Source organism: Salmo trutta, chromosome 7 (assembly GCF_901001165.1).
Source record: "Salmo trutta chromosome 7, fSalTru1.1, whole genome shotgun sequence".
NCBI classification, from domain to species: Eukaryota; Metazoa; Chordata; class Actinopteri; order Salmoniformes; family Salmonidae; genus Salmo; species Salmo trutta.
The window spans coordinates 18,090,023-18,117,663 of NC_042963.1; the positions used below are offsets into that span (position 1 = coordinate 18,090,023).

Here is a 27,641-nt window from a genome sequence, read left to right on the forward strand (position 1 = left end):
CCAGATCTCAATCCAATTGAGAATCTGTGGTATGACTTAAAGATTGCTGTACACCAACTTGAAGGAGCTGAAGCAGTTTTGCCTTGAAGAATGGGCAAAAATCCCAGTGGCTAGATGTGCCAAGCTTATAGAGACATACCCCAAGAGACTTGCAGCTGTAATTGATGATAAAGGAGGCTCTACAAAGTATTAATTTTGGGGAGGTGAATAGTTATGCACGCTCAAGTTTTCAGTTTTTATGTCTTATTTCTTGTTCTTCTTCACAATATAAAATATCTTCAAAGTGGTATGCATGTTATGTAAATGAAATGATACAAACCCCCCAAAAATCTATTTTAATTCTAGGTTGTAAGGCAACAAAATAGGCAAAATACCAAGGGGGTGAATACTTTTGCAAGCCACTGCATTTCTCACCTGAGGTAGAGTTCTTCATAATACGCTGTAGACCACATCTCCCAAGAGTTTTCATCTATATTTTTTGTAGCCGTCTAATTACCACCACAAACCGACACTAAGACCTCACTCAACGAGCTGTATAAGGCCATAAGCAAACAAGAAAATGCTCATCCAGAGCAGTGCTCCTAGTAGCCGGGGACTTTAATGTGGGCAACCTTAAATATGTTTTACCTAATTTCTACCAGCATGTCACGTGCATCCAGAGGGAAAAACACTAGACCACCTACTGTATACTCTACACACAGAGACGGGTACAAAGCTCTCCCTCACCCTCCATTTGCAAAATCTGACCATAATTCTATCCTCCTAATTCCTGCTTACAAGCAAAAACTAAAGCAGGAAGTACCAGTGACTCGCTCAATAAGGAAGTGGTCAGATGACGCGGATGCTACGCTACAGGACTGTTTTGATAGCACAGACTGGAATATGTTCCCGCGATTCATCCAATGGCATTGAGGAGTATATCACCTCAGTCACCGGCTTCATCAGTAAGTGCATTGATGACATTGTCCCCACAGTGACCGTATGAACATATCCCAACCAGAAGCCATGGATTACAGGCAACATCTGCTCTGAGCTAAAGGCTATAGCTGCAGCTCTCAAGGAGCAGGACACTAATCCGGAGGCTTATAAGAAATCCAGCTATGCTCTCAGACAAACCATCAAACAGGCAAAGCGTCAATACAGGACTAAGATTGAATCCTACTACACTAGCTCTGACACTCGTCGGATGTTTTAGACCTTGCAAACTATTACGGACTACAAAGGGAAACCCAGCCACGAGCTGCCCAGTGACGGGAGCCTACCAGAAGGGTTAAATGCCTTTTATACTTGCTTTTAGGCAAGCAACACTGAAGCATTTATGAGACCACCAGCTGTTCTGGACGACTGTGTGATCACGCTCTCGGTAGCAAATGAGAGCAAGACCTTTAAACAGGACAACATTCACAGGACCGCAGGGCCAGATGGATTTGCAGGACATGTACTCAGAGCGTGCGCGGTCCAACTGGTAAGTGTCTTCAATGTCATTTTCAAACTCTCCCTGAGCAAGTCTGTATTACAAACATGTTTCAAGCAGACCACCATAATCCATGTGCCCAAGAAAGCGAAGGTAACCTGCCTAAATGACCACCACCCAGTAGCACTCACGCCGGTAGCCATGAAGTGCTTTGAAAGGCTGGTCGTGGCTCACATCACCACAATCATCCCGGAAACAGACTCACAGATGATGCAATCTCAATCGCACTCCACACTGCCCTTCCTCACCTGGACAAAAGGAAGACCTATGTGAGAATGCAGTTCATTGACTACAGCTCAGCGTTCAACACCATAGTGCCCACAAAGCTCATCACTAAGCTAAGGACCTGGGACTAAACACCTCCCTCTGCAACTGGATCCTGCACTTCCTGACGGGACGCCCCAAGGTGGTAAGGGTAGACAATAACACACTGATCCCCAACACGGGGGCCCCTCAGGGCTGCATGCTTAGTCCCCTCGTGTTCTCCCTGACGACTGCGTGGCCAAGCATGATTCCAACACCATCATTAAGTTTAATGACGACAACAGTGGTAGGTCTGATCACGGTCAATGATGAGACAGCCTAAAGGGAGGAGGTCAGAGACCTGGCAGCGGGGTACCAGGACAACAACCTCTCCCTCAACGGGAGCAAGACAAATGAGATGATCGTGGACTACAGGAAAAGGAGGGCCGAACATGACCCAATTCACATCGATGGGGCTGCAGTGGAGCGGGTCGAGAGTTTCAGGTTCCTTGGTGTCCACATCACCAACAAACGATCATAGTCCAAACACACCAAGAAAGTCGTGAAGAGGGTACAACAATGCTTTTCCCCCTTAGGAGACTGAAAAGATTTGGCATGGTCCCCAAATCCTCAAAAGGTTCTACAACTGCACCATCGAGAGCATCCTGACTGGTTGCATCACCACCTGGTATGGCAACTGCTCGGCATCTGACCATAAGGTGCTACAGCGGGTAGTGCGTACAGCCCAGTACATCACTGGGGCTAAGCTTCCTGACATCCAGGACCTATATACTAGGCGGTGTCAGAGGAAGGCCCCAAAATTTTTTAAGGACTCCAGTCACCGTCATAGACTGTTCTCTCTGCTACCGGTACAAGCGGTACAAGCGCGCCTAGTCTAGCTCCAAAAGGCTCTTTAACAGCTTCTACACCCAAGCCATAAGACTGCTGAACAATTAATCAGATGTCCACCCGGACTATTTGCATTGACACCCCCCCCCTTTTGGTTTTACACTGCTGCTCCTCTTTTTTTATTATCTATGCATAGTCACTTTACCCCTACCTACATGTACAAATTCCCTCGACTAACCTGTACCGCCGCACATTGACTTGATACCGGTACCCCGTGTATATAGCCTCATTATTGTTATTTTATTGTGTTACTTTTTTACTTTTACATTTTTTACTCTAGTTTATTTTAGTAAATATTTTCTTATCTCTATGTTTTTTACTGCATTGTTGGTTAAGGGCTTGTAAGTAAGCATTTCACGATAAGGTCTACACCTGTTGTATTCGGCGTACGTGACAAATAACATTTGATTTGGTTTGATCCTTAGCATTGAGAAAGAGGTTTCCGGAGGGGCGGACGGGGGTGAACACTCCGTATTCACCGCCACAGCCTTACTTTAAAGTGGAAGAAACCAGCAGAAGTTAAAAGCAGTGCTTTGTTTCAAACGAGGTTAATTGGGTATGTTTCTAGTGGTTAGAGCATTGGGCCAGTAACTGAAAGGTTGCTGGATTGAATCCCTCGAAGACGTGGATGTCTATTAAGGCAGCCCCTCGGACCTCTCTGATTCAGAGGTTGGGTTAAATGCGGAAGACACATTTCAGTTGAAGGCATTCAGTTAGACAACTGACTAGATATCCCCCTTTCCCTTTCCCTTTAAAATGTTGACTGACATGGCCTTTGTGTCCAATGCATCTTGCAAGTGTTATTCTATGACCCTGGTTGACCCTGTTTGTCTCTGATTCCAGACAGTGTCCATCGCGTCATGGCCCTCTGCACCCTGCGCGTCACCATCATCACTGATGAGATGCTGACCAACAGCATCACAGTGCGTCTGGAGAACATGTCCCAGGAGCGCTTCCTGTCCCCGCTCCTCTCCCACTTCATGGAGGGCGTGGCGGCCGTCCTATCCACCAGCAGCACCGGTGTCTTCATCTTCAACATCCAGAACGACACGCACGTCCAGGGGAGCATCCTCAACGTCACCTTCTCTGCCCTGCGCCCTTCTGGGGGAAACGAACTTGGGGGGTCCGGGGGCATCATCCCCCCTGGAAAATTTTTCCCCTCAGAAGCCCTGCAGGAGCAGATTTACCTGAACCGGACTCTGCTCACCCTGGTGTCCAGCCAGCGTGTGCTGCCCTTCGACGATAACATCTGCCTCCGTGAGCCCTGTGAGAACTACATGAAGTGTGTGTCAGTGTTGAGGTTCGACAGCTCGGCACCCTTCGTGTCCTCGGATACGGTGCTATTCAGGCCAATCGAACCGGTGACAGGGCTGCGTTGCCGATGCCCAGCAGGCTTCACTGGGGACTACTGTGAGACGGAGATTGACCTGTGCTACTCAGGGCCCTGCCAGAACAACGGCAAGTGCCGGAGCAGGGAAGGCGGGTACACTTGCGAGTGTCCGGAGGACTTCACAGGTGAGTGTTATTACACACTTTTTGGTATCTTACTTGACTCTTTCTTTCACGCAATTCTCAATCTTCTATTTTTTACTCTTTCTTCAACTTTTTTATTTCTCCATGTCATTAGTACTTACAGTTGAAGTCAGAGGTTTGCATACACCTTAGGCAAATACATTTAAACTCAGTTTTCACAATTCCTGACATTTAACCCAAGTAAACATTCCCTGTCTTAGGTCAGTTAGGATCACCACTTTATTTTAAGAATGTGAAATGTTAGAATAATAGTAGAGAGAATGATTTATTTCAGCTTTTATTTCTTTCATCACATTCCCAGTGGGTCAGAAGTTTACATACACTCAATTAGTATTTGGTGGCATTGCCTTTAAATTGTTTAATTTGGGTCAACCATTTCGGGTAGCCTTCCACAAGCTTCCCACAATAAGTTGGATGAATTTTGGCCCATTCCTCCTGACAGAGCTGGTGTAACTGAGTCAGGTTTGTAGGCCTCCTTGCACGTACACACTTTTTCAGTTCTGCCAACAAATTTTCTATAGGATTGAGGTCAGAGCTTTGTGATGCCACTCCAATACCTTGACTTTGTTGTCCTTAAGCTGTTTTGCCACAACTTTGGAAGTATGCTTGGGGTCATTTTTCATTTGGAAGACCCATTTGCGACCAAGCTTTAACTTCCTGACTGATGTCTTGCATCCCCCTTTTTCCTCCAAACATAATGATGGTCATTATGGCCAAACAGTTCTATTTTTGTTTCATCAGGCCAGAGGACATTTCTCCAAAAAGTATGATCTTTGTCCCCATGTGCAGTTGCAAACCATAGTCTGGCTTTTTATGGCGGTTTTGGAGCAGTGGCTCTTCCTTGCTGAGCGGCCTTTCAGGTTATGTTGATATAGGACTCGTTTTACTTTGGATATAGATACTTTTGTACCTGTTTCCTCCAGCATCTTCACAAGGTCCTTTGCTGTTGTTCTGGGATTGATTTGCACTTTTCGCACTAAAGTACATTAATCTCTAGGAGACAGAACTCGTCTCCTTCCTGAGCGGTATGACAGCTGCGTGGTCCCATGACGTTTATACTTGCGTAGTATTGTTTGTACAGATGAACGTGGTACCTTCAGGCGTTTTGAAATTGCTCCCAAGGATGAGCCAGACTTGTGGTCTACAATTTGAATTCTGAGATCTTGGCTGATTTCTTTTGATTTCCCCATGATGTCAAGCAAAGAGGCACTGAGTTTGAAGGTAGGCCTTGAAATACATCCACAGGTACACCTCCAATTGACTCAAATGGTGTCAATTAGCCTATCAGAAGCTTCTAAAGCCATGACATAATTTTCTGGAATTTTCCAAGCTGTTTAAAGGCACAGTCAACTTAGTGTATGTAAACTTCTGACCTGCTGGAGTTGTGATACAGTGAGTTATAAGTGAAATAATCTGTCTGTAAACAATTGTTGGAAAAATGACTTGTGTCATGCACAAAGTAGATGTCCTAACCGACTTGCCAAAACTATAGTTTGTTAACAAGAAATTTGTGGAGTGGTTGAAAAATGAGTTTTAATGACTCCAACCTAAGTTTATGTAAACTTCCAACTTCAACTGTATATTATATTTGAGATTCTTCAAAGTATCCACCCTTTGCCTTGATGAAAGCTTTGCATTCTCTTGGCATTCTCTCAACCAGCTCCATGAGATAGAAATGTGCCTACCCCCATCAGTACCTTTCATCTGCTTTCACAGACCCTATAGGGCTAAATATTCCCACTATATTAAACACATGGCCCACAGCCAAAACCCTGATTCTGCAGAGAGACTATTACTTGTTAATCAAACTCTAGTCGTCTATGCTTTGAAGGCTCTTGACCAGCTCCAGGTAGTCTCAAGTCATAATGGAGGTGATGATGGTTGACCTGACAGTGCTGGTCTCAGGTTTCTCACACTTTCAGGAAAAAGATCCCTCGTAATTCCCTCCAAACCGGAGATTATCTGTCTTGCAGTTGGGTCATTACCCGCTGGAATTCCTTGCGCTGTAAATCATAGGTGTTCTCTTTATCCAAATCTTGTCAGTGTCATTTGCGACACACAATACCCCACACTATGAGCTGGATATAGATATGATCGTGGCACATTCCTTTTGACCAGTGGGAAAATCATCTCTTGACTCCTCCGTGTTCTCTTTCATAATATGTATTTTGGTTCTTAAAGGGTGATATAATCCCACCACACTTTCCACAGACATTTCTCTAGTCTTCCTGTCTATCTTCTCTGTCTCGTCAATATAAAAGCCTGATCGTGCAATACATTATGTAACCATACATCATCCTTTCCTTATTTTTTAATTGACAGCTTTCTTTCTGCTCAGTATGTGACCCTTAATGGTCACCCCAAGCTGTTAGGGAAAGCACCCCTGAGTTAACATCACTACTGACATCAGCGTCCATTTGAAAGCTGTCATCACCAGAACACATCTCAGGTCTAGTTAACGAGACAGGACTGTATCAGGGTGGATGGCTGGTGGGTCGTGACAGGTGTCTTACAGACCACCGAGGTGGCCTGCTGCTTGGCCAAAGACACTCCATTGTGCTGTTGTCATTATGCCACATGCCGTTTGGTTCCAGTGAAGAGGCATTGTCAGTGTGGGTCACAGAGCATAGCTGTTACAATGTGTTTTGACATGCTTGTGAAGGGGGGTTGAGCCTCCGCTGCCCTCTCTCTGTCCATGCAGACTAGCTTGTAGGTTTTGTGGTAATGGATTTGAACTTGTGAGAGGGATTGTATCCCTTGTGAACCTGCCTGGTTTCAGCTTGTTCACAAAAAACATATTTGGGGGGCTTCGTCCTGGACACTACATAACATAAAAGCCTGAATGGACAATTTAAAGGAGAACAGGCGTAACTGCTTTCACACCTACCCAAACTTTTGCCTTTCTCCAGACAGTTTTTTCCTCTCTAGAGGATATACCCAGCAGATATTTCTGCCCACCTGTACTGTTCTTCCCTTCCTACAGGTGAGCATTGTGAGGTGAACTCCCGTTCTGGCCGATGCATCCCGGGGGTGTGTCAGAACGGGGCCAGGTGTGTGGATCTCCTGGTGGGGGGGTTCGTGTGCCAGTGCCCCCCGGGGGAGTACCAGAAGCCTTACTGTGAAATGAGCACCCGCAGCTTCCCAGGCCTGTCCTTCATCACGTTCAGAGGGCTACGACAGAGGTTCCACTTCACAGTGTCCTTCATGTGAGTACACCTATGTATCTTATAACGTCTGTATAATAACGTGTGTACACGTGACTTTTTATGGTGGGTGTACATTTGTGTCTTCCTCTGGTTCTCTCACGAACACCTGGAGTTTTTTTTGACATAGTACTGAGCCATCTATCCACACCCAAATGATACACATCTAACGCCATGTCTGGATACATATACAACACCTTTGTAATAAGCAGTAATGGCTGTATCCATGGCAATACAAATAAGCAGCGCCCCGTCGTCTTTGTCTCACCGACTGGACATGTTCAGGCACATCTGAACCTTAAATCACAGAAGTGCTGAATCACAGGGCTGCTACATCAGCCATGACATTTGCGTTCTGCATTGCAAAGGAAGAGCAAGCCGTTTGATCCAGTGGTTAGATGCGGATCTGGGTTCAAAGAGTATACATTTTCTTTCAAATACTTTGAGAGTTTGTTTGCGCCTGCTGCCCTGCCTGGGGTGATGTGGGATATGTAAAGGCTGTAGTGTAACATCTCTTTCTAGCGCCCAGCTCACATTCCCTGGCAAAGGTAAAAACAGGAAGGGATGCATGGAGCCAGAGTGCCCTTTGGCTTTGTTGATCATGGTTTCCTGTCACGATGCCCTGTGCCATGTGGCTTCTGACTCCTGTGCCCATACCCGCTAAGTGCCATAGGGTTAATGACACACAGCGGCATGGCTCCTAGTACTAGCCCTGGTTCTATGTCTGTCCACACCAGTCCTCCTTCCCTCCGTCATTTTCCAAATTCCTTTTGCTCCTCTCATTGTCCATAGTCCAATATGATTATTCTTTCCATTTTCCCTTTTTCTCTCTTATTGTCCCTCATTTCCTAGACTAATTTGTCTCTCAATGTCTCCCCCCTCCCCCTGCCCCGCACACAACTGATATTGTTCTCGCATTACCTCAAGAGATATAACCACACTCTGTGGACTAGCTAAATGGCCATTAAATGGCTCCATTAAATAGCTCTCCTATGAATGTTCCCCTCCTCTTCATAGCCTTCATCTGCTAATAATATACTGTACTGTACAATCAAAGTGACCTTCGGTCCTGTGTGACCTGCAGGTTTGCCACCAGAGAGAGGAATGTCCTACTACTTTATAACGGAAGGTTTAACGAGAAGCACGACTTCATCGCCTTAGAGATCATCGAGGAACAAATCCAGCTCACCTTCTCAGCAGGTGAGGACATAAAGGGTTCAGAGAAGAGATGGCCAGACTTCAATTTCCTCTGTTCCCTTTGCTTCTCTTCGCTTCACTTCTCTCTCCTACCCCCCTCTCTGTGAAATACAAAATCTCATTAACAGGGAGGTTCTAACCAGCTGTGGGAGGGGTCAAAGTTTATGCAGCCAACCCTCAGATACCTGGGAAAATAGAGTGTAAACAGTGATCATGCAGTTCACCTAGTGTTAGTGTGTTGAGTTTGGCAGGGAATTCATGCCATGGAGGTATTATCCTAAAAAAACAATCATTAACTCGCCTTCCATTAAACTATAATTGTGTTCTGGATGAGTAGCATCGATATTGAAAGACCTCAGAGGTCCAAAAGGTTGTGTTTTTCTTGGTCTTCCCCAGCCCAATCCCTCAGCTTTATACCAAACCAAGTGACAGGGTTGCCATTGGGTAAAACACAGACTCAGGTTTGTGACTTTAAAGAACGAATGAAAAGTGAGATAGAGTGAACTTCCTGAGAGGAAGTATCTATGAAAATGGCCAAACTCGGTTGGAGTGGATTCCATGTCGATTAAACACTTTCCTGTTTCCTATATCCTATTTCCTTTCTTGTAGGAGAAGTCAAAACCACAGTATCACCCTTTGTCCTAGGTGGGGTCAGTGATGGCCTGTGGCATAGAGTACAGCTACATTACTACAACAAGGTAAGTGCGCTTCCTGGATATGTGGAGACTCTCTTCAGAACATAATAGAATGATCCATGTCCCTGTCCGAAGGGTAAGTGATGAGGCGTGTGGTGGGGTGGGGGAGAGAGATAGGGAGGGGTCAATAGTTTGGGAACCAGTAGGATACTATGGCACCAGTAGAAGGATATTATGAACCCAAATGAAGTGCCCTCGTAAACCTACAGGCCTCAATCTAACAGGTCAAAGGTCATTCAAGTAGGGCACCCATACTATTCCCTCCCCCCCAAGTCCATACAGAGTTCAGATTTTTAAAGGATTGTCATGGGAACAGACACACTAGTCTTTGTTTGGGGTGTTTTGAAGCTCAGGGATGAGTTAAGTTGAGGCCATCGTATTCACAAAGACAAGAGAAGGGATTATTGAGATTCTATTTGAGCATTGTACTATTGTTTTGAAAGACAATCTGGTTTAGGCCTGTGTAACTAAACAGGAAGATCTCAACATATAAATATTTCAGGGCTTTCTATGCAGGGATTTTTATGTTTATGGGCAGTGGAAATTATTGTGGTCGCCCACTGAGAGACCTGTTCCTTGAAAGATATATGTTATTTTTCAGAAACCTTTAAGCTTTGCTTAGCTTTTGAAAACAACACAGTTATGTGAGAATGCACTAGGGTACCCCTACTTGTTATGTTACAGCCTTATTCTAAAATTGATTAAATTGTTTTTGTCCCCTCATCAATCTACACACAAAACCCCATAATGACAAAGCAAAAACAGGTTTTTATAAATGTTTGCACAATTGTTACAAATAAACAACGGAAATATGACATTTACAAAAGTATTCAGACCGTTTATTCTGTACTATGTTGAAGCACCTTTGGCAGCAATTACAGCCTCGGGTAGAACGCTACAAGTTTGGCACACCTGTATTTGGGGAGTTTCTCCCATTCTTCTATGCAGATCCTCTCAAGCTCTGACAGGTTGGATGGGGAGCGTCGCTGCACAGCTTTTTTCAGGTTTCTCCAGAGATGTTTGATCAGGTTCAGGTCCGGGCTCTGGCTGGGTCACTCAAGGACATTCAGAAACATGTCCCACTCCTGTGTTGTCTTGGCTGTGTGCTTAGGGTTGTTGTCCTGTTGGAGGATGAACCTTCGTTCCAGTCTAAGGTCCTGAGCGTTCTGGAGCAGGTTTTCATCAAGGATCTCTCTGTACTTTGCTCAGTTCGTCTTTCCCTCGATCCTGACTAGTCTCCCAGTCCCTGCAGCTGAAAAACATCCCCACAGCATGATGCTGCCACCACCATGTTTCACCGTAGGGATGGTGCCAGCTTTCCTCCAGACGTGACCTTGGCATTCAACCCAAAGAGTTACATTTTTGTTTCATCAGCAGAGAATCTTGCTGAATCTTTTCATGGTCTAAGAGTCCATTAGGTGCCTTTTTGGCAAACTCCAAGTGGGCTGTCATGTGCATTTTACTGAGGAGTGGCTTCCGTCTGGCCACTACCATAAAGGCCTGATTGTTGGAATGCTGTAGAGATGGTTGTCCTTCTGGAAGGTTCTCCCATCTACACAGAGGAACTCTGGAGCTCTGTCAGAGTGACCATCGGGTTCTTGGTCACCTCCCTGATCTCAAGGATGATCAATGTAGACAGAAAGCACCTGAGCTCAATTTTGAGTCTCATAGCAAAGGGTCTGAATACTTACGTAAATAAGTTATTTTGTTTTTTAATATAAATTTGAAAAAATATTTTTAAAACTGTTTTCGCTTTGTCATTATGGGGTATTGTGTATAGATTGATGAGGAAAAAAATGTATTTAATAAATTTTAGAATAAGGCTGTAATGTAACAAAAAAAAGGGAAGGGGTCTGAAAACGTTCCGCTACATACTGTATCTGTAAGAGCATGAGCCTGATCCTAGGCAAACCCTGTGGCACAGTATCTCAATAGGGGTTTCAATCAACTTTACAGATATATCCGAATGTCTTTCTACAAACAAATGGCTCAATGTTCGAAGCAGAAGTTAAACTAGCCTAACTAGAGCAGTCTGTAGATAACTCCCTGATAAGAGGCTGTTTGGGTGTGAATTGATGTATTGTAGTTATTAATTAACACCCTTCCCCCCTAGCCTGGTTTCTTTCTGTGTTATCCTGTGACAATGAGGGCAGCTGAGGGAGTACTTTACCCCTCTCCTCAATTCATATTCACCCCTGTGGAGCCACATAAACACTGTCCGGTCCTCCCCTGTGGGGTCATTCTCTTACTGACAATTAATGGCTTGGGGTCCCACTCCGACACCAGCCATCACCTATTTACTCTGTCATACACCACCAAGTCCTGGCTGGGTCAATCTACTGCTAGAACTGATATTGTCCCCCGTAGGATTTTGAAATATCATCATTGATCGGGAAAGAGGACTAAATGTGGTTTGGTTTGAAACTTCCATTGAGTACCTTGATTCAGAGTTTTCTTTGTGACTATCCTGCAGAACTTTAAATATTTTCCCTATCCCCAACCCCCCTTCCTCTCCACATATAGCACATTCAGAAAGTATTCAGACCCCTTCAGTTTTTCCACATTTTGTTGCGTTACAGCCTTATTCTAAAATGGATGAATTGTTTTCCCCTCATCAATCTACATACAATGCCCCATAATTATAGCAAATGTATACAAACATAAAAATACATAACTTATTTACATAAGTATCAGACCCTTTGCTATGAGACTCGAAACTGAGCTCAGGTGCATCCTGTTTCCAGTGATCATCCTTCAGATGTTTCTAAAACTTAATTGGAGTCCACCTGTGGTAAATTCAATTGATTGGACGTAATTTGGAAAGGCACACACCTGTCTATATAAGGTCCCAAATCAAATCAAATCAAATTTATTTATATAGCCCTTCATATATCAGCTGAAATCTCAAAGTGCTGTACAGAAACCCAGCCTAAAACCCCAAACAGCAAGCAATGCATGTGAAAGAAGCACGGTGGCTAGGAAAAACTCCCTAGGAAAAACTCCCTAGAAAGGCCAAAAACCTAGGAAGAAACCTAGAGAGGAACCAGGCTATGAGGGGTGGCCAGTCCTCTTCTGGCTGTGCCGGGTGGATATTATAACAGAACATGGTCAAGATGTTAAAATGTTCATAAATGACCAGCATGGTCAAATAATAATAATCATAGTAGTTGTCGAGGGTGCAACAAGCACATCTGGTGAACAGGTCAGGGTTCCGTAGCCGCAGGCAGAACAGTTGAAACTGGAGCAGCAGCATGGCCAGGTGGACTGGGGACAGCAAGGAGTCATCATGCCAGGTAGTCCCGAGGCATGGTCCTAGGGCTCAGGTCCTCCGAGAGAAAGAAAAAAAGAGAGAAAGAGAGAGTTAGAGAGAGTATATTTAAATTCACACAGGACACCGGATAAGACAAGAGAATACTCCAGATGTAACAGACTGACCCTAGCCCCCCGACACAAACTACTGCAGCATAAATACTGGAGGCTGAGACAGGAGGGATCAGAAGACACTGTGGCCCCATCCGATGATACCCCCGGACAGGGCCAAACAGGCAGGATATAACCCCACCCACTTTGCCAAAGCACAGCCCCCACACCACTAGAGGGATGTCTACAACCACCAACTTATCGTCCGAAGACAAGGCCGAGTATAGCCCACAAAAATCTCCGCCATGGCACAACCCAAGGGGGGTGCGTCAACCAAGACAGGAATATCACGTCAGTGACTCAACCCACTCAAGTGACGCACCCCTCCCATGGATGGCATGGAAGAACACCAGTAAGTCAGTGACTCAGCCCCTGTAATAGGGTTAGAGGCAGAGAATCCCAATGGAAAGAGGGGAACCGGCAAGGCAGAGACAGCAAGGGCGGTTCGTTGCTCCAGCCTTTCCGTTCACCTTCACACTCCTGGGCCAGACTATACTTAATCATAGGACCTACTGAAGAGATAAGTCTTCAGTAAAGACTTAAAGGTTTAGACTGAGTCTGCGTCTCTCACATGGGTAGGCAGACTATTCCATAAAAATTGAGCTCTATAGGAGAAAGCCCTACCTCCAGCCGTTTGCTTAGAAATTCTAGGGACAATTAGGAGGCCTGCGTCTTGTGACCGTAGCGTATGTGTAGGTATGTACGGCAGGACCAAATCGGAAAGATAGGTAGGAGCAAGCCCATGTAATGCTTTGTAGGTTAGCAGTAAAACCTTGAAATCAGCCCTTGCCTTAACAGGAAGCCAGTGTAGGGAGGCTAGCACTGGAGGAATATGATCAAATTTTTTGGTTCTAGTCAGGATTCTAGCAGCCGTATTTAGCACTAACTGAAGTTTGTTTAGTGCTTTATCCGGGTAGCCGGAAAGTAGAGCATTGCAGTAGTCCAGCCTAGAAGTAACAAAAGCATGGATTAATTTTTCTGCGTCATTTTTGGACAGAAAGTTTCTGATTTTTGCAATGTTACGTAGATGGAAAAAAGCTGTCCTTGAAACAGTCTTGATATGTTCTTCAAAAGAGAGATCAGGGTCCAGAGTAACACCGAGGTCCTTCACAGTTTTATTTGAGACGACTGTACAACCATCCAGATTAATTGTCAGATTGAACAGAAGATCTCTTTGTTTCTTGGGACCTAGAACAAGCATCTCTGTTTTGTCCGAGTTTAAAAGTAGAAAGTTTGCAGCCATCCACTTCCTTATGTCTGAAACACAGGCTTCTAGCGAGGGCAATTTTGGGGCTTCACCATGTTTCATTGAAATGTACAGCTGTGTGTCGTCCGCATAGCAGTGAAATTTAACATTATGTTTTCGAATGACATCCCCAAGAGGTAAAATATATAGTGAAAACAATAGTGGTCCTAAAACGGAACCTTGAGGAACACCGAAATGTACAATTGATTTGTCAGAGGACAAACCATTCACAGAGACAAACTGATATCTTTCCGACAGATAAGATCTAAACCAGGCCAGAACTTGTCCATGTAGACCAATTTGGGTTTCCAATCTCTCCAAAAGAATGTGGTGATCGATGGTATCAAAAGCGGCACTAAGCTCTAGGAGCACGAGGACAGATGCAGAGCCTCGGTCTGACGTCATTAAAAGGTCATTTACCACCTTCACAAGTGCAGTCTCAGTGCTATGATGGGGTCTAAAACCAGACTGAAGCGTTCCGTATACATTGTTTGTCTTCAGGAAGGCAGTGAGTTGCTGTGCAACAGCTTTTTCTAAAATTTTTGAGAGGAATGCTAGATTCGATATAGGCCGATAGTTTTTTATAATTTCTGGGTCAAGATTAGTTTTTTTTCAAGAGAGGCTTTATTACTGCCACTTTTAGTGAGCTTGGTACACATCCGGTGGATAGAGAGCCGTTTATTATGTTCAACATAGGAGGGCCAAGCACAGGAAGCAGCTCTTTCAGTAGTTTAGTTGGAATAGGGTCCAGTATGCAGCTTGAGGGTTTGGAGGCCATGATTATTTTCATCATTGTGTCAAGAGATATAGTACTAAAACACTTTAGTATCTCCCTTGATCCTAGGTCCTGGCAGAGTTGTGCAGACTCAGGACAATGGAGCTTTGGAGGAATACCCAGATTTAAAGAGGAGTCCGTAATTTGCTTTCTAATGATCATGATCTTTTCCTCAAAGAAGTTCATAAATGTATTACTGCTGAAGTGAAGGCCATCCTCCATTTGCGAATGCTGCTTTTTAGTTAGCTTTGCGACAGTATCAAAAAGAAATTTCGGATTGTTCTTATTTTCCTCAATTAAGTTGGAAAAATAGGATGATCGAGCAGCAGTGAGGGCTCTTCGATACTGCACGGTACTGTCTTTCCAAGCTAGTCGGAAGACTTCCAGTTTGGTGTGGCGCCATTTCCGTCCCAATTTTCTGGAAGCTTGCTTCAGAGCTCGTGTATTTTCTGTATACCAGGGAGCTAGTTTCTTATGACAGATGTTTTTAATTTTTAGGGGTGCAACTGCGTCTAGGGTATTGCGCAAGGTTAAATTGAGTTCCTCGCTTAGGTGGTTAACTGATTTTTGTCCTCTGACGTCCTTGGGTAGGCAGAGGGAGTCTGGAAGGGCATCAAGGAATCTTTGGGTTGTCTGAGAATTTATAGCACGACTTTTAATGCTCCTTGGTTGGGGTCTGAGCAGATTATTTGTTGCAATTGTAAACGCAATAAAATGGTGGTCCGATAATCCAGGATTATGAGGAAAAATATTAAGATCCACAACATTTATTCCATGGGACAAAACTAGGTCCAGAGTATGACTGTGGCAGTGAGTAGGTCCAGAGACATGTTGGACAAAACCCACTGAGTCGATGATGGCTCCGAAAGCCTTTTGGAGTGGGTCTGTGGACTTTTCCATGTGAATGTTAAAGTCACCAAAAATTAGAATATTATCTGCTATGACTACAAGATCCGATAGGAATTCAGGGAACTCAGTGAGGAACACTGCATATGGCCCAGGAGGCCTGTAAACAGTAGCTATAAAAAGTGATTGAGTAGGCTGCATAGATTTCATGACTAGAAGCTCAAAAGACGAAAACGTCATTGTTTTTTTTTTGTAAATTGAAATTTGCTATCGTAGATGTTAGCAACACCTCCGCCTTTGCCGGATGCACGGGGGGTATGGTCACTAGTGTAACCAGGGGGTGAGGCCTCATTTAACACAGTAAATTCATCAGGCTTAAGCCATGTTTCAGTCAGGCCAATCACATCAAGATTATGATCAGTGATTAGTTCATTGACTATAACTGCCTTGGAAGTGAGGGATCTAACATTAAGTAACCCAATTTTGAGATGTGAAGTATCACAATCTCTTTCAATAATGGCAGGAATGGAGGAGGTCTTTATACTAGTGAGATTACTAAAGCGAACACCGCCATTTTTAATTTTGCCCAACCTAGATCGAGGCACAGACAAGGTCTCAATGGGGAAAGCTGAGCTGACTACGCTGACTGTGCTAATGGCAGACTCCACTAAGCTGGCAGGCTGGCTAACAGCCTGCTGCCTGGCCTGCACCCTATTTCATTGTGGAGCTAGAGGAGTTAGAGCCCTGTCTATGTTCGTAGATAAGATGAGAGCACCCCTCCAGCTAGGATGGAGTCCGTCACTCCTCAACAGGCCAGGCTTGGTCCTGTTTGTGGGTGAGTCCCAGAAAGAGGGCCAGTTATCTACAAATTCTTTTGGGAGGGGCAAAACACAGTTTTCAACCAGCGATTGAGTTGTGAGACTCTGCTGTAGAGCTCATCACTCCCCCTAACTGGGAGGGGGCCAGAGACAATTAATCGATGCCGACACATCTTTCTAGCTGATTTACACGCTGAAGCTATGTTGCGCTTGGTGACCTCTGACTGTTTCATCCTAACATCGTTGATGCCGACGTGGATAACAATATCTCTATACTCTCTACACTCGCCAGTTTTAGCTTTAGCCAGCACCGTCTTTAGATTAGCCTTAACGTCGGTAGCCCTGCCCCCTGGTAAACAGTGTATGATCGCTGGATGATTCGTTTTAAGTCTAATACTGCGGGTAATGGAGTCGCCAATGACTAGGGTTTTCAATTTGTCAGAGCTAATGGTGGGAGCCGTCGGCGTCTCAGACCCCACAGCGGGAGGAGTAGAGACCAGAGAAGTCTCGGCCTCTGACTCCGACTCGCTTAATGGGGAGAACCGGTTGAAAGTTTCTGTCGGCTGAATAGGCGACACCGGTTGAGCATTCCTACAGCGTTTCCCTCCAGAAGCCATGAGAAAGTTGTCCGGCTGCGGGGACCATGCGAGGGGGTTTATACTAACGTTACTATCTGTACTTACTGGTGCCACAGACGCTGTTTCATCCTTTCCTACACTGAAATTACCCTTGCCTAACGATTGCGTCTGAAGCTGGGCTTGCAGCACAGCTATCCTTGCCGTAAGGCGATCGTTCTCCTGTATATTATAAGTACAACGACTGCAATTAGAAGGCATCATGTTAATGTTACTTAGCTTTGGCTGTTTGAAGTCCAGACGCACCATGTCCAGATAAAACCCCCGGGGTAAGAAAGTTGAATGAAAAAAGTTGAGTGAGGGTAAAAAGTAAAAATATACGGTAATGAAAAAGTAAAAACCGTCAGGTAGCAAAGTAAGATCGGCAACAAAAACGCACAGCAGCGTGAACAAGTCTGCAAGTTGTGACCGGAAACAGGAAACAGTAGTCTCAGCTCATGTTCATTATTGACCTCTCCTTGAATTGTTAGATATTACTTGTTAGATATTGCTGCACTGTTGGATACTAGAAGCACAATAATTTCGCTACACTCGCAATAACATCTGCTAACCATTTGTATGTGACCAATAACATTTGATTTGATTTGATTTTGATTTGACAGTGCATGTCAGAGCAAAAACCAAGCCATGAGGTCAAAGGAATTGTCTGTAGAGCTCCGAGACAGGTTTATGTTTGGCACAGATCTGGGGAAGGGTACCAAAACATTTCTGCAGCATTGAAGGTCCCCAATAACACAGTGGCCTCCATCATTCTTAAATGGAAGAAGTTTGGAACCACCAACACTCTTCCTAGAACTGACCGCCCGGCCAAACTAAGCAATCGGAAGAGAAGGGCCTTGGTCAGGGAGGTGACCAAGAACCTGATGGTCCATCTGACAGAGCTCCAGAGTTCCTCTGTGGAGATGGGAGAACCTTCCAGAAGGACAGCCCTCTGCAGCACTCCACCAATCAGGCCTTTATGGTAGAGTGGCCAGGACTATCAGACCATGATGAACAAGATTCTCTGGTCTGATGAAATCAAGATTGAATGCCAAGGTCACGTCTGGAGGAAACCTGGCACCATCCCTACGGTGAAACATGGCGGTGGCAGCATCATGCTGTGGGAATGTGGCAGGGACTGGGAAACTAGTCAGGATTGAGAAAAATATGAATGGAGCAAAGTACAGAGAGATCCTTGATGAAAACCTGCTCCCTTGGACTCAGGACCTCAAACTGGGGCAACGACCCTAAGAACACAGCCAAGACAATTCGGGACAAGTCTGTGAATGTCCTTGAGTGACCCAGCCAGAGCCCGGACTTGAACCTGATCGATCATCTTTGGAGAGACCTGAAAAAAGCTGTGCAGCGATGCTCCCCATCCAACCTGATAGAGTTTAAGAGGATCTGCAAAGAAGAATGGGAGAAACTCCCCAAATACAGGTGCGCAAAGCTTGTTGCGTCATACCCAAGAAGACGCGAGGCTGTAATCGCTGCCAAAGGTGCTTCAAGAAAGTACTGAGTAAAGGGTCTGAATACTTATTTCAGTTTTTTATTGTTAATACATTTGCAACAATTCATAAAAACCTGTTTTTGCTTTGTCATTATAGGGTATTGTGTGTAGATTGATGAGGAAAATGTTTTTTTTTAATCAATTTTATAATAAGGCTGTAACGTAACAAAATGTGGAAAAAGTCAAAGGGTCTGAATACTATCCGAATGCACTGTACATGCATATGGACACACGTCCCTTTCCCGCGTGGCTTCTGGAGGTCATGGTTTCTTGACCTCCATGTAGCAGGCCACCACCTCCCCTTTGCCAGGGTCAAAGGTTGTGCAATCATGTAATAAGTCAAGTACCCCAACAAGTATAACCAGTGTTGGTGTTCACGGCGAGGAAATCTAAACATATACTTTGTCTAATATCTGATTGCGCTGCCCCTTATTCTCATAGGTGTCATAGTTTGTAAACTTCATATGTTGTATCAAATAACAATTGCCCGCAGCTGTGGTAAGTTAACCTTGACTTACCCTTTCACTCTAAGTACTAGAGAGTAATATAGTTGCTAGTTGTTTTGTCTAGTTCATCCTGGCCTTCATAGCCTTGGCATGCACCATCTGCATTACCAGCACACACATGAGCGCACATATGCAGACACGCGCACACACACACACACACGTACATACACACACCTCATTTGGCACATTTTGGAGAAGACATGCTAAAATATTTGTTTTGGACTTTGGCTTTCCTAGAGAACAGGAACTTGGAACACACTTGAATTATCTCTGTGGATTTATGAGTGTTCAGAATATGTGGAAAAGAGAGGGGAACAAGTGTCACTGTGTTCCTGTTGTTGACCTTGATATGGTGGCATAATGTGAATAGAATACGGCCTAAATATGGCAGTATCAAGGAGTATCTCGTAATACTCTTTTGGTAGTTTTTCTACTCTCTATATACAAAAGTATGTGGACACCCCTTCAAATAAGATTTGCTAACAGGTGTATAAAATCGAGCACAACGCCATGCAATCTCCATAGACAAACATTGGCAGTAAAATGTCCTTCCTGAAGAGCTCAGTGACTTTCAACGTGGCACCGTCATAGGATGCCACCTTTCCAACAAGTCAGTTCATCAAATTTCAGCCCTGCTAGAGCTGCCCCAGTCAACTGTATGTGCTGTTATTGTGAAGTGGAAATGTCTAGGAGCAACAAAGGCTCACCCGTGAAGTGGTAGGCCACACAAGCTCACAGAACGGGACCGCAGAGTGCTGAAGCACGTAGCGCATAAAAATCATCTGTCCTCAGTTGCAACACTCATTACCAAGTCCCAAACTGCCTCTGGAAGCAATGTCAGCACGAAAACTGTTCATCGGAAGCTTCATGAAATGGGTTTCCATGGCCGACCAGCCGCACACAAGCAATACCAAGCGGCGGCTGGAGTGGTGTAAAGCTTGCCTCCATTGCTCTCTGGAAAAGTGGATACGCGTTCTCTGGAGATATGAATCACGCTTCACAATCTGGCAGTCCGACAGACGAATCTGGGTTCGGCGTATGCCAAGAAAACGCTACCTGGTCCAATGCATAGTGCCAACTGTAAAGTTTGGTGGAGGAGGAATAATGGTCGGGTGCTGTTTTTCATGGTTCGGGCTAGGCCCCTTAGTTCCAGTGAAGGGAAATCTTAACGCTACAGCATACAATGACATTCTAGACTATTCTGTTGCTTCCAACTTTGTGGCAACAATTCAGGAAAGGCCCTTTGCTGTTTCAGCATGACAATGCACCTGTGCACAAATCGAGGTCCATACAGAAATGGTTTGTTCCACTATCTCTGCTCCCACAATATTGTACCTCTTCCTGTTGTCACACCTGCAGTGGCATCCACTGGTCATACTCCCTGCACTATCACATCCCCACAGGAAGGAGATCAAAGGTCCAGACACACACACACACACAAACACCTATGCACACACTGACAGATACACACTCATACAGATGTATTCACATAGGAGCCAACTCCGACTCGAGTTAGGCGTAAAATAACATAATTCCCTTTTTATGCACTTTTCTCTCTACGCGTATTCTGACCTTGAATTTAAGCATTGGAATAGCATGCTATTCACCCACTATTAGTTTGAGGTGGAGATGGAATAAATGAATGTGTGGTGGTGTGTCTACAAATGCGCTGTATTCTGACCTTGACTTCATTCCCTAAAAATTCCACCACTTTTATGCACGAGGAAACCATGAATAGTGGAAAAAGCATCTACTTTATTTTTTTCCCGATAGAAATAACATTGTTCTTCATGCACTGTAATGTACAACTTGATAAGAGCTATTGATAAGAGCTAGTAAATTAATATCCGTATGGATAATTAGAATTGTAAATATACATTACACTTTTAGATCTATTTGAACTTATAATCGCTGGAGACAAATGTGAAACCAGTCATATGGCAGCAAACTGAGCGTTTCAACTTTTCCACAGTAAAGTTTATGAAACGCTGTGCCATTATGCAGAATGTATATTGTACAGCCTTTTAACTTGCAGGGATGGGCACTCTTTGTTTCCTATTTCTATCATGTTAAATATTAGCCACTATCAGTATCGACCGTCTGTAGGCCTAATAACCACACGTGTTCAACTGCCAATGTACTGTTAGTTCCCTTCAGTTGGTATAGCCTACATTATCATTTCATTACATTGTTTAGTTGACCTTCATTTGCTTCCTCTGTAAATGCCGTCACAGCCGTGTGGTTGTTGCTGAGGATCATTAGTAACAGTTGATAATATCGCGCAGACCAAGCCATACCAGTTTGAACCTGATGCATGGCTCAATACTTACGAGGGTATAGCTTACTATTTATTGAACGCTATTCTCGTTATTATAATTCCATGTACACGAATCATCCAACATCGAAGGCAAATTGTATTTGTCACATGCGCCGAATACAACAGTGAAATGCTTACTCACAAGCCCTTAACCAACAATGCAGTTTTAAGAAAAAAATAAGTGTTAAGAAAGTATTTACTACATAAACTGAAGTTTATTTTCTTGCTACTAACAACCTCATGCTAATCGCATTAGCCTACGTTAGCTCAACCGTCCCATGGGGTCCCACTGATCCTGAAGAGGTTTTAAATGGATGGCTTAAGATAAATGTACTGAAAACCCTATTGAATGAAAACTCAATGAGAAAACCTGTTGGCCAGCAAGTGGGAGGGTTTCAGCGATTGAATGTAGCCACACATTCAGAGCACGTTACGTGACTGAATAGGTCAGTCTAAATACCAAATACTGAGAAGTGTGTAGTAATAACGTGCGTAGGAAAGGCATAAATTCCTAAGTCGGAATCGACCCCATACAGATAATGTATCTGCACGCACAGATCCACCGTGAGGGGAAAGAAGGTCACCGAACGTGACGCCGTTTGGGGACAACTAGGTGGAAAATGTGAATGTGGTGTTAATAGCTTGAAAAAGGGCAGAGCTGTGAGATGAGTTGCAGTGGGGTTAACACTGACAGTTGCTGACAATATCTACAATTGTTATTGCCGCTTGGTGGAAACTGTTGTCCCGGGGGAGGGTTTGACACAAAATGCCGTTCTCAGTCTATGGTATCTCTTCACCCACCAGTGTCCCGCTCCCATAAGACAATCACTGAGCATCCTCTTCACACTGGGTTTGAGCCCACAGCTCTCCACAGTCATGCGCTTAAAATAAATAAGAAACCCATATGCCTCCGTCATGCACATGTAACAGTTTAGCTTCCGTCCCTCTCCTCGCCTCAACCTGGGCTTGAACCAGGGACCCTCTGGACACAGACAACAGTCACCCTCGAAGCATCGTTACCCATCGTGCCACAAAAGCCGTGGCCCTTGCAGAGCAAGGAGAACAACTACTACAGGTCTCAGAGCGAGTGACGTCACCTGATTGAAACGCTATTAGCGCGCACCACCGCTAACTAACTAGCCATTTCACATCCATCAAAAGGCTTGTCTATCAAACTATGACCTCCTTCATTATACATCGAGAAGATATTCACCTTCTGGTACAAACAGTATTTTTTTTGGTACCTTTATTTAACTAGGCAAGTCAGTTAAGAACAAAATCTTATTTTCAATGACAGACTAGGAACAGTGGGTTAACTGCCTTGTTCAGGGACAGATTTGTACCTTGTCAGCTTGAAGATTCAACCTTGCAACCTTTTGGTTATAAGTCCAACGCTCTAACCACTAGACTACGCTGCCGTATGGTTCCTCACTTTCCAAATTTTCTCACTGGATATTCGTGCCTTAGTTTAGTAGCTGCTGTCACCTTAAATGTCATGTGACCTCCCTTCTCTTTCCAGCCCAACATTGGTCGCCTTGGCTTTCCTCACGGACCATCAGATGAGAAGGTGGCAGTCGTTGCCGTGGACGACTGCGACATCGCCATGGCGATTCGCTTTGGTGGCCAGATCGGGAATTACTCTTGTGCCGCCCAGGGCATGCAGACAGGACAGAAGAAGTGAGTGCAGTCTCAAAGGGTGTATCCAGCCACCTGTCAAGCCAAGCTTAGCTTTTCACCCATGATGTAACCCTGCACTGCAAGTAGAAAGCTGTGACAGCAATTGCCATTTGTTTTTCCATGTTACATCTTCCTATACAGCAGACATAAAACCTACATCAGTATAAGTATTTGGTTTAAAAGCACATTTATTCTTATGCAAATCCTCATATCTAAATCAGTTTTTTATTCAAATGTAAGCCTGTCCCCTGCTTTGGACAAGTTTGTATATCACAAGACTTCACAATAGAGAGCAGTTTATTATATGCCAGTGGTGCATTTCTCACAACTTGTGTTGAGTGTCAGTTACGCCAGCATAGGTCACACTAAACAGTAAAGGTTTTAATGCAAGGGTTAAGTAGTTGTAAGTGGCTTGACCAGCCTCTCTCTCTCTGCCTTTGGTTTTGTGTGGTGGCATATTGTTACAATATGCCCTCAATGTTACAATGTCCATTTCAATGTTCTAGTGCGGCTGGTGCACCGCAATGTCACTCAAATCATGCTCATATCCAAATGTCCTTGACTCTCGATCCAGAATCATACGCAGGTGATGTTTGTTCTATATTGTCCATCTCTAGGTCCCTGGACCTCACCGGTCCCCTACTCCTGGGTGGCGTTCCCAACCTGCCGGAGGATTTCCCTGTCCGGAACCGAGACTTTGTGGGCTGCATGAGAGACCTAACCATAGACAGCAAGACTGTGGACATGGCCAGTTTTGTGGCAAACAACGGCACGGCCGCAGGTCTGTGCTAATAATCACATATATGATATAATATTGATATTTCAACATCCTTTTTTCTATTTTTGTCTCTATTGATGCCTCTGATTATTATTTGCCTTTATTCAGGGTGCACGGCGAAGAAGGACTTCTGCACTAAAAGTGTGTGTCTGAACGGAGGAATGTGTGTGAACAAGTGGAGCACGTACTCCTGTGACTGTCCCCTAGGCTACGGAGGGAAGAACTGTGAACAAGGTAAAGGATTTTAGGAAACGTGCGTGTATTGGATATATTTTTTTGGGGGGGGATTCCCTGTGTGTGTATGCATGTGCCCTGTGAGTATTTGTTTTACTGTGTGTCTCATAATTAATTGAGTTCTAAATGAAATGTCGCAGCCACGCTCCACAAGGCTAGCGGCGAGGAAACAGACAGTAGAGGTCAATGTGGCCAAGTTTCCTGTCAATCTCGACATTCCTACATTCCACACACACACTGACCCTAACCCTGGCCCTGTTGGAATACTGCATCCTTCTGTCCCGGCCGGCTTGAGGTAATCACAGATCTCAATTGGCCTGATTGATAGAAGTAATACCTATCCTCAAGGAAACAAGGACGGAAAGGAAGGAAGGATGCATTTCAAAATTACGGTATTTACACCTGGTCCAGGGCCACACCACTTCTCATTGGTGAACTGATTATTACCCAGAAGCATATGGTGCAGTGGTACAGTTGTATTTTAGCGCCTGGCAACGCAGACACGAGCGAGCAGTGTGGATGCAACGATTGAATGAAATGTACGTATACATTTATTTTTGCAACGCGAGAGAGAGCGGCGTGGTCAGAACGTAAGGCACACTGTGAGCCAACGCTTTCCACTTTTCTGACGCAAATCATGTCAGCAGGAAAAGGAAATCACATCTCTGACGGCTTTATGTTTTCGAAAAGCTTCATTTGACCTAATTCATAGAAGTACCTGAAAAAGGGCACAGTGGGTGTAAACACTGTTGCAACCCATTACCTGGCGAGTTTGTTTCCATATGTCCCGGGCTATAAAATACAGCTAATTACTGAGTGTTGCGTGTTTCACAATCCCACCTAAATCTGGGTTCTTATGAGACTGATACTTATGATTTGCGTGTATGTACAGTATGTGTAATGAACAATAGCATGAATGTGAGTCACACCCATATTAATCCCCATTTAAGCACACACACGCACAAGTATTAATCACCATTTCCTGTAGAAGGCTCAGCTGTGGTTGTAGGGGAAGCAATAAACAAGTACAGACTCTATCCGAAACTTTTACTTCTGAGCTCATCCTCTACAAGACCCAACACACAGAATAGCTACTTGTATGGCAATGATAGCCCCTGGATATGTTACAATGGCTTTGTGGTCAGGGTTTATCCAGATATTTGGAACAAGGCCTTGAACGGGCCTAGTCGTTCTGGCCTGTCGTGTGGTATTATCAACGTCGTTTTGTGATGAAGTAAAATTGTACTTGTATTCCTCTTAATCTATTTGGTTCTCCAACTGAAGTCTCCCTATCTGTTTCCCTTCCTCTAGTCATGCCATCCCCGCAGCACTTTGATGGCCAAGCCCTGGTGTGGTGGCGCGAGCCAGAGGTAACCATCGCCGTGCCCTGGTACATGGGTCTGATGTTCAGGACCAGGCAGAGCTCTGGCACCCTGCTGCAGGCCAATGCTGGAGACTTCTCCAAGATACACATCCTGGTGAGTGGAGCGGGGCAGTACAGAGTCCATACAGTGCCTCTATGTTATCAAAGTAAAAGGCAAAGCTAATACTATCATAAAGTTAAGCTAATATGCTGGTGTTAAATTACTAAACATCGTGCTCTCTCTCTCTCTCTCTTCTCCCCCGATTTTCTCTCCTGCCATCCTGTCTCTCTCTCTCTCTCTCTCGGTTCTTTGCCTTCCATCTGCCCCCCCCCACCATTTCCCTCTCTCCCTGACTCCAGATCAGCGGCAAACACGTGCGTTTCCAGGTGTTCCTGGGGGTGAAGCGGGTGGCCCTGCTGGACTTCCCTCAGGTCAGGGTGAACGACGGGGAGTGGCACCACATCCTGGTGGAGCTGAAGAGCATCAAAGACGGGAAGGACATCAAATACATGGCCCTGGTGTCACTGAACTACGGCATGTTCCAGGTACTCGCTGACTGATTGGCAGCACTGTATTTGTGTGTAGTATTCTGTTCTGTACTTGTTTGTGAATTTAATGTGTGTATCATCAAGTGTAATGTGATACACAATACACATGGCCTCTGTAGTAGTGTTTTATGTGTGGGTGCCTTTCACAGAGGTCAGTGGAGATAGGCAATGAGCTGCCAGGCCTGAGGCTGAGTAGTCTGTTTGTGGGGGGCCTGATGACGAAGGATGGGATGGTCCAGAACGGACTCAAGGGCTGCATGCAGGTGAGCCTCACACCATTTGTCTATGATATACTCATTTTTGGAAAGCAAAATCATTCTACGACAGTACAACACTGATGGTCCTTCCCTCTCCTGTGTTGCCAGGGCGTGCGGATGGGCGAGACTTCCACCAACCTGGCTAATATTAACATGCGTCAGGGTCAGAAGATTCGGGTGGAGGAGGGTTGTAAGGTGGCTAACCCCTGCACCGCTACCACCTGCCCCGAGCACAGCCGCTGCACCGACAACTGGAGCTCACACACTTGTGTGTGCCACCCCGGTAAGCCCCCCCAGACAAGACCCTTTTCACTACCATTAAAAAATACCTTTAGAAAGCTGGAGCAAGCGCACACATTTTCATCAGGAAATGTACCTATTCATGTCATTATTTTTTTTCCCAGGATACTTCGGGAATGACTGTGTGGACGCGTGTCTCCTGAACCCCTGTCAGCATGTGTCCACCTGCGTCCACCAGCCCAGCTCCCCCCATGGCTACGGTTGCCAGTGTGGCCACAATTCCTACGGGCAGTACTGCCAGAACAAGTGAGTACTGAGATTCCTAGAAACTGCTCTAAGGCCAGTTTTGTTTTTTAGTTTGGGGCTTTTTTTAGTTTCCGTTTTTTAACTCACCTTGGGATGTGAATCGGTGCTGGTTCTGATGTTTGTGCCATGTTCTTGAAGCGATTCACATAGTTTCCAAGCTTACCGCAGTAACTCCACTTAACCCCTACTGTACCACTCAGCACCTTCCATCAACATCTGCAGTAATCTGGTTTTGTTAATTGTTGCCCCTTGGCTTTGGTATTGGTTGGTGTCAAACAGCTTTATAGTAGTTTTGGCATTGGCTTAGCATTCCAAGTCCCTTGTGATTTGCTCACAGTTTCCATTCATGCATCCTTACTTGATATGATCAGCTGGGTTCTAAGGGGAATAACACCTTGTTCTGCTGTTCTCCAGAGCCAACCTACCCTGTGCTCGCGGCTGGTGGGGGAACCCTATCTGTGGCCCATGTAACTGTGATGTCAGCAAAGGGTTCTACCGAGACTGCAACAAGACCACTGGGGAGTGTCACTGTAAGGTACTGAAAAGTATTTACCATACTTAGTCCCTTCTGTCGAAGTCCAATTTGGGCATGTTGGCTAGCTATCCCCATTTCCTCCTGAGTTGTATGCTTAGTTTATGCTCTCTCCTGCCCTCAGGATAACTACTACCGGCCCGGGGGAAGGGACACCTGCTACCCCTGTGAGTGTTTCCAGCTTGGCGCCATGTCACGCTCTTGCCACCCCCACACGGGCCAGTGCCAGTGCAGGACAGGCGTGATCGGGCGCCAGTGCAACCGTTGTGACAACCCCTTCGCTGAGGTCACCTCCAGCGGGTGCGTGGGTAAGGCAATCTATGACCTGGAAGCTCTCGTAGCATCTCACTAACTCATTCATTCAATTTCTGATCTAAGATAGTTTCTGCTTGGTTGTTC

General features: G+C 45.0%; 1 protein-coding gene across 2 annotated transcripts in view; it reads left to right on the plus strand.

Annotated features, from left to right (window-relative positions):
• The window catches only part of LOC115197042 (cadherin EGF LAG seven-pass G-type receptor 1), an 83,201-nt gene that overhangs the window by 42,700 nt on the left and 12,860 nt on the right, over window positions 1–27,641 (plus strand). For both annotated transcript variants that reach the window (XM_029758174.1, XM_029758175.1), the window contains exons 2-15: window positions 3,470–4,141; window positions 7,143–7,365; window positions 8,447–8,562; window positions 9,169–9,257; window positions 22,826–22,983; window positions 23,601–23,764; window positions 23,870–23,995; window positions 25,307–25,473; window positions 25,719–25,904; window positions 26,057–26,170; window positions 26,273–26,447; window positions 26,569–26,710; window positions 27,125–27,245; window positions 27,367–27,550. In XM_029758174.1, coding sequence (XP_029614034.1) covers window positions 3,470–4,141; window positions 7,143–7,365; window positions 8,447–8,562; window positions 9,169–9,257; window positions 22,826–22,983; window positions 23,601–23,764; window positions 23,870–23,995; window positions 25,307–25,473; window positions 25,719–25,904; window positions 26,057–26,170; window positions 26,273–26,447; window positions 26,569–26,710; window positions 27,125–27,245; window positions 27,367–27,550 — 2,637 coding nt within the window. The remainder of the gene's footprint in view (window positions 1–3,469; window positions 4,142–7,142; window positions 7,366–8,446; window positions 8,563–9,168; window positions 9,258–22,825; window positions 22,984–23,600; window positions 23,765–23,869; window positions 23,996–25,306; window positions 25,474–25,718; window positions 25,905–26,056; window positions 26,171–26,272; window positions 26,448–26,568; window positions 26,711–27,124; window positions 27,246–27,366; window positions 27,551–27,641) is intronic.